General features: G+C 40.0%; 1 protein-coding gene across 1 annotated transcript; it reads right to left on the bottom strand.

Moving 5' to 3' along the window:
* Nucleotides 1–6,999: 6,999 nt before the first annotated feature.
* LOC131680256 (DEAD-box helicase Dbp80-like) lies at nucleotides 7,000–7,758 on the bottom strand. Its single transcript, XM_058960974.1, has 4 exons — nucleotides 7,546–7,758; nucleotides 7,267–7,387; nucleotides 7,091–7,204; nucleotides 7,000–7,031 (listed from the first exon to the last, which is right to left on the bottom strand). Exons 1-4 carry the CDS (start codon nucleotides 7,756–7,758, stop codon nucleotides 7,000–7,002), a joined length of 480 nt encoding a protein of 159 aa, XP_058816957.1.
* Between the last annotated feature and the right edge of the window lie 203 nt (nucleotides 7,759–7,961).

Here is a 7,961-nt window from a genome sequence, read left to right as displayed (position 1 = left end):
ATACGTGGGGGCAATGCAAACCACCTGCAGATAGTTTTTTAACTGATGGACTAAACTGAGCATTGCCAGTACTGGGTCTGGGCGATTATATTCCGTGGCGGACCGGCCAACAGAGTAGGTAGAGCCCACTCCTGAATCTTGGAAGGGGCGTTGAAACCCATCGCATAGACTCCCTGAAAAAAATCCGGTTCCATGTGCAAAGCTTCGAAAGCTTTAACCAACCAACCGGCGAAGAAGAATCCTTTCGTGGCACCTCCAGATCCAGCTTTGATTCTACTAGACCTTAGCGAACATCTTTCATTAGCAAACTTGCATCCGCCGGGCTAAAAGATTAGCCATGGATAATTTTAAAGCTGATACTAAATATTTCGGCAGAAAATATAGAATAGGACGCAAGCAACAATGAGATTCTCTTTGGGGTCTTTCTCTTCTGTTTATTAGTCGGTCGTTTCAATATTTAGTACTCAACTCTTTGCCTAATATTGTAGTAAAAACCAACCTAATCCACCTAGCAGTGAGATGAGACATTTCTTACACATTCAGAACTCTTTTATTATTTTGCAGTTTCTGGTCCTGCACAAATAAGACCTCAAATAAACTGAATAGAATATAGAAAATCAATAAAACGAACCAAATAAAAAAATAAAGCAAAAAATTCAAAACAAAATGTTTTCAAATTGATAAAATGAGTACAATGATTTGTATAAATAAAATTAATAAAATGCGTAAATCAAATTGGATTAGCTCATTAATATGCAATCAAGTTTCTAAAGTTTTCATTCTTTTTTGTTTTATCCTTTTTGTTTTCGTTGTTCTTTTCTTGGCGGCTTCGTTTACGATTATCTGGTATTTCTACTTTATTGATGAACCTTAATTAGTTATCAGGAACCTGGAACGTTCAATTTGTTTTGGAATTTAAAGTTGTCATTTTGGTTACATATTCCCAAAAAAAAAAAGATTTTTCTGCAGAATACGTAAATATCCGCAATTTGAAATAGTAAAGTAAGACAAGGTCACATATGCCTTCAAACCTCTTAAACTGAGAGAGACAGGGAAAGAATGGAATTCGTGAACGAGACAGGTCAAAATTTTCATTTATATTGATGTAAATAGTGTGAAGTTTCTAGGCTATGTCGATAGCACAAAACCATGCATTCAGTAGATAATAATGTACTCTCTTTGAAGTCATCCTTATAGCGTGTATATTGTTTCGTTCGGAATTCTCGTTCAGGAAATATGGATAAATGAGTCCTATACAAACCAATACTACGAAAAAGAAATAGTTCTAATTTTCAGTGTTCATTTGTTGTTACACAGTAATGTGTATGACAAAAATGTAAATCAAACGTTTCAGTACACAGTATATCCAACGCCTCTCTAATAATTGTGACTGAAACATCAATTGATTTACTTAGTATAGAGCAAAAATGGACAACGATAAGTTAGAAGAAACATTGTACTTGTATCCCCCATCGAGAATGGGGTCTTTAGGAGACTTATTTTCCCGGATCTAATTAGTGGATATTTTTGGGCTTTGATCCGTTATTCTTCATAATAGTTCATACCAATGCAATGAATATATTTTCAATAATAGCATTACAAAAAAGATATTCTTACTTTTCACATGACATATTTGAGCATATGATTCATTTAAAATTCAATTCAGATACGAAAAGATTACATAACGCATGTGGAATGTCTCTTATTAAAATTTTCATCTTCAAACATCCATATTACCCAGTTAAATTAAATATTTTTCTAGAGAACCATGAATTTCCTTAATTATAGTGTACATAAAAGCTCTGAATAGAACTGAATTAAATTGGAGTTGATGTAGTTTACGAATTTTGGTCGCCTACCAACTCATAGTTCAACGTTTCGGAGGGATACACCTTTCATTTTGAGGGTGTGAAAATTTGTAAATAGTTATAGTTTTCTCATAATACAATCATTTTGCAAATTTTCTCAGGACTATAAGGTAATTTACTTACCAAGTAGGATGTAATATTAAGCTTTTTTTTCATACACTAAAATGCACAAATCTATTGACAGAGTAACGGCAGACAAAAAATAGTATTGTCTTCTCAAACCTCCACAATTACACATGATTGGGCATTAATAAATGTTTCACCTTATCAGAAGATCTTATGACACAACTTAGAAATGGATTGAGAAACAGCAAGAAATATGTGAGTCGTGACAGTTACCAGGAACACTAATGAAGGGAGAGAGAGAGTGAGAGTGAGAAAGGGAGAGGGGGCGCGTGAGAAATGGAAAATGATGTTTAGTGCCGTGACCTTATATTTAAAAGTATATTATGCGATATATTGATTTCTTACATCCTTATTATAAATAATGTAAGTAGTAATTTTTACGCCAGGACCAGTATAAACAACCTAAATCTTGCAAAAGAGCTAAAATTTCGCTAGAGCTTTGGGATTCGAAAATACGATTGCTTTCGGTGATGCCGCGAGTATAATTATATGAGAAATCTTTAATCTCACTACTAGGTGAATTACTTGATGTTTTATGTTATGCAACATTTACCTCACGATTGAATGCAACGCCTAATCCAAGGGATAATTACATGAACTCTAGAAAAATTTCACTATGGACGCATAAATTTGTCTTTGAAATGAACTTACATATTTTTTTTTATCTTAAATACGTTTATTTAGGCCCAAATGCTTTAGCTTAACGAGGCCGATAAATCATTTTTTTTAATTACATGTCACATGTTAGTGGGGGAAGGGAAAGCCGTATTTAGGGGCGGCTTGCTCCCCTCTTATGTAAGTAAAGGAAAAAGGTAGGAAGTGGGATACATATTGTGTAATTGACATCGTCGTTTGCTGATTGATCATTGTGGCGGATATGCACACTTTGTTGTAGTGTTGTAGTTTCCAGCCTGTAATCGCAGGGGCGAGGGGAGGGTCGATATTTCGGATAATTATTGGCACTCTGATGCTGTCATGATGTTCTCTATATCATCTGCATGTGAGGTATGTCATGATGTTCTGGGTAGACGGTTATCAAGAAGGGTATGCACCGAAGACTCGTGAAGCAATGTCATATTGTAGATGCAGGGATAGGTTGGTGAGATTCTACTGTGAATGAGAGAGGGGAAAATGCATTAAACTTGGACATCAATGGTTTTCAAAAAGATATAGATAAGAAAAATATAGGGGTGGTCACGGCTTGCCAGGACGTCCCGGACTGGCACATAAGGTGATCTACCTCGGGCCCGAAGGGAATCTATTAGTTGGGACCTGGCAAGACAGTACTCTGCGCACAGCCAAACAACATGCTCGATGTCGTGATAGCCGTTCTCACAAACACAATGATTACTTTCAGCAAGCCCTATACGACGGAGATGCGCGTCAAACGAGTAATGGTTGGACATGATCCTTGACATCGTACGAATAAAGTCCCGGTTCACATCCAACCCCTTAAACCAAGCATTCGTTGATACCTTCGGGATAATGGAATATAGCCACCGTCCCAGATGCCCATTGCTCCATGAGGTTTGCCAACTATCGAGCGTCCTCTGACGAGAGATACTGAAAAATTCGTTGAAGCAAATTGGTCTTTCGTAAGTGTCGCCTTCTAATGCGCCCACCTTGGCTAAAGAGTCCGCCTTCTCATTGCCCGCAATAGAACAATGTGACGGGACCCAAACCAAGGTAATCTGGTAAGATTTTTCAGATAAAGCACTCAGATATTCCCGTATTTTCCCCAGGAAATACGGTGAGTGCTTTCCAGGCTTCGCCGCACGGATGGCCTCAATGGAGCTGAGACTATCCGAAACGATGAAGTAATGGTCTGAGGGCAGGGTGTCAATGATCCCGAGAGTATACTGAATGGCAGCTAATTCTGCGACGTAAATTGAAGCAGGATTATTGAGTTTGAATGAGGCAGCAAGATTTTCGTTGGAGATACCGAAGCCTGTGGACCCTTCGAGAATTGACCCGTCAGTGTAGAACATTTTGGCGCAGTCGACTTGATGGTATTTGTTATAGAAAATATTTGGGACCACTTGTGGGCGAATATGATCCGGAATTCCACAAATCTCTTCCTTCATGGATGTATCGAAAAATACAGTTGGATCAGAAGTATCTAAGAGATGAGCACGGTTGACGTTATACGTAGATGAATTGATGTTCTGTGTCATGTAATCGAGGTACAAGGACATGAATCGGGTCTGAGAATTAAGCTCGACAAGCCTTTCGCAATTTGCAATCACCAATGGGTTCAGAATATCGCATCGAATGAGCAATCGATATGAGAGGTCCCAAAATCGATTTTTCAGCGGAAGAACACCCGCCAGCACTTCGAGACTCATCGTATGGGTCGAGTGCATGCAACCCAAGGCAATACGCAAGCAACGATACTGGATTCGCTCCAGTTTGATGAAGTGTATGTTCGCAGCGGAGCGAAAGCAGAAACTTCCGTACTCCAACACTGATAATATCGTTGTTTGGTACAACCTGATTAGATCTCCTGGATGGGCACCCCACCATGTTCCAGTTATTGTACGGAAAAAGTTGATCCTTTGTTGGCACTTCTGTTTCAGATACCTAATGTGACATCCCCAGGTACCTTTAGAGTCGAACCATACCCCGAGATATTTGAATGTTGAAGCCTGAGCAATAGTTTGATCCATTAATTGAAGCTGTAGTTGCGCTGGTTCACGCTTTCTAGAAAATACGACTAGCTCAGTTTTCTCCGTGGAGAACGCGATACCCAGCTGGAGAGCCCAAGCAGACAAATTGTCCAAGGTATCTTGCAGTGGTCCTTGCAAGTCGACGGCTTTAGGACCTGTAATAGAGACCACACCGTCATCTGCAAGCTGCCTTAGCGTGCAGGAATTGACAAGACATTCGTCAATGTCATTCACGTAAAAATTGTAGAGGAGAGGGCTTAGACATGAGCCCTGGGGAAGGCCCATGTAGCTAAATCGTGATGTCGATAAATCGCCATGCGAGAAATGCATTTGTTTTTCAGACAACAGGTTTAGCAAAAAGTTATTTAAAATTGGCGAAAGACCATGCTGATGCAACTTCTCATAAAGAATGTTGATCGAAACTGAATCGAAAGCCCCCTTAATATCCAAGAATACTGATGCCATCTGCTCTTTGTTAGCATATGCCATTTGAATTTCTGTTGAGAGCAACGCAAGGCAATCGTTCGTCCCTTTGCCTTTGCGGAAGCCAAATTGTGTATCTGACAGTAAGCCATTTGTTTCGACCCAAATCCAAATGATCCTGAGCCGAAACAGGATCATTTTCTCGAACAACTTCCGGATACAGGACAGCATTGCAATCGGACGATACGAATTGTGGTCGGAGGCTGGTTTTCCTGGTTTTTGGATGGCGATGACCCTCACCTGTCTCCAGTCATGTGGGACAATGTTACCCTCAAGAAACCTATTAAATAAATTCAACAAGCGTCTTTTGGCAGAGTCTGGCAGATTCTTCAACAAGTTGAATTTGATTCTATCTGGCCCCGGGGCTTTATTGTTACATGATAAGAGAGCAAGTGAGAACTCCACCATTGTAAACGGTGTTTCGTTCGCGGTATTGTAAGGCGACGCGGCGCGGTAGATTTTCTGTGCCGGGGTGGAATCCGGACAAACCTTCTTGGCGAAATCGAATATCCAACGGTTTGAATATTCCACGCTCTCGTTAGTACTGTTTCGGGTCGCATACGTCGGGCCGTGCCCCAAAGAGTGCTCATCGATGTTTCTCTTGTTAACCCGTCGACAAACCGGCGCCAGTAACTGCGTTTCTTAGCTTTCATTAAATTTTTCATTCGCTTTTCTAATATCGCGTACACTCGGTAACTAGCAACTAACCCGTCGTTCCGGAAGGTTTTATACGCGGCAGCTTTCTCCGCGTACACGTCTGAGCACTCTTTGTCCCACCACGGGTTGGGAGAACGTTTTTGGGTGTTCACGTCGGGTACTCGTTTCGTCTGAGTTTGAAGTTGTTTTTGCGTATGAAATTTCATTCGCTGCGTCATAATGGGTTAAGGTAAAGTTAACCTAAATAATCAGAAAGGATTGTGAGACTACATCTACACTGATAAAATATAAATGAATAATAAATAAATACATAGAGAAATTAATACACCAATAAATAATTAAATTAATAAATAAATTAATTAATAAATTCAGGCAAAAATTTTATAAAGTCGTAAGTAGCATAGAACGTAAGGAAACCAACTCTACCAAACATTTAAAAAGGGCTTATCTGCAAAACGTAAACATTGAGAAAATTGTCAAAGGTCAGATTCATTATAATCCTATTTGAAAAATTGATGCTAATTTATTTCTTTTGATTGCGCATATTGCCACTACTTGTATACTACCGTAATACGCATATTTGTCCCATGTTCTATGGGATTCCCTATATACATGGGACAATTATGCGTATAACGGCAGTATACCTCACACAAAAAATGCTGTTCAAGTCTGATATTACACCGAAAGTTAGACGAATTAACTGAATTCTAATTTGATGGTCAGATTGACCCCACTGACATTATAAAATCAGATTGGCCCTGTATGTAAATTATGAAAAAGACTGTATTGCTAGTTAGGCACTTTCCAATCAGTTAGGTCCTTTCATAATCAGTTTAGTCATAAAAATCAATTAAGCCCTTTTAAAAAATTGTTGTAAAATCGCTACCAAAATTCTTTATAATCAACTGATGCGTTGTGTACGTGCTTGGGTAGATATTTGTTAATGGAAAACATGAAAATGCAATTTGCTACATTTTGGCCCTTTTAAAATGTTGGGATAGAACTGGGTAGAGCCAAATAAAATTATAAATTCAGAATCGAAACAAGTATGACCCAAAAAAGCTCCTACGCCGTTCACCAGTAGCTGGTCGAAAACACTTTACGATCCGATCTTTTCAATTTCGTCCGAGATCTCCGCGACTAGCTACTGAATCTTTTTCCGGGAATTTTCAATTGATCTGCAAATCATCATGCTTCGATCACTGTCCACTAGGTTGATGGTGATTCCGTTCTGTTGAAGAAGCGGAAAGAAATACAATCTATAGGATAACAAGAATGAGTCACACTTACCGAATCTACCGGTACGTCTAATTCGATGTAGAAACGTTTCGCAATCGGCTCGTCCCTGCTGATCCATCGGCAGGTCGAAGTTGACGACAATGGTCACCTGTTCGACGTCGATACCTAAGGCGAAAGAATCTCTCTGTAACCTAGTGTTGTAACCAGAATCAAGTGGTGGAACTTACCCCTGGACAAAACGTTCGTTTTAATCTGTACCTTCTCTAGTCCATTTCGGAATCGATCCAGAGCGTCCAACCGTTGTTCCACCGTTAGATCACCGGACAGTACCGCTACCGAGTGACCATCCTAGGACATCCTGCCGGTCAACCAACCGGCCGTTTTGCGTACCTGTTTCGATCGATTAACAGTTTCGAAAATAAGTTTACTTGGAGTTTACAACTGTCCTATACATCATATGACAGAAAATGATCGCTTGTCCGACGGTAATCACACAATTTCTCGACCTGGTTGCCGCACTTCACGTAGTACTGTTTGATGTTATCGAGTGATTCTTGCTCCCGCGCCAGCCGAATGACGATCGGATTGGGTACGATGTACTCGGCGAACTCCACACTCGTACGTGGCCAAGAAGAACAGCGACCAAAACACCCGCCTCGTCCAGTACAAAAAGGGAAAACTTCTAGGTCGTACGTCCTAAACTTTATACTCCAGTCCATTAGCTAGCCGGGTGTTCCGATGATATGATTAGTCAGCTTTGCCACTTTGACGATCTCCTCGCGAACGGCGTAAGGAAGTTTGATTTCCGGACAAAACTTTGGTATTTTGGCAGCTACTTCCCCCTTCTGAATTGCCAGCTCATACGTGGGGGCAATGCAAACCACCTGCAGATAGTTTTTTAACTGATGGACTAAACTGAGCA

The sequence above is a fragment of the Topomyia yanbarensis genome, chromosome 2 (genome assembly GCF_030247195.1).
Source record: "Topomyia yanbarensis strain Yona2022 chromosome 2, ASM3024719v1, whole genome shotgun sequence".
NCBI lineage: Eukaryota > Metazoa > Arthropoda > Insecta > Diptera > Culicidae > Topomyia > Topomyia yanbarensis.
Note: the sequence above shows the minus strand (reverse complement) of the source record. Positions and strands in the feature narration are given on the sequence as shown.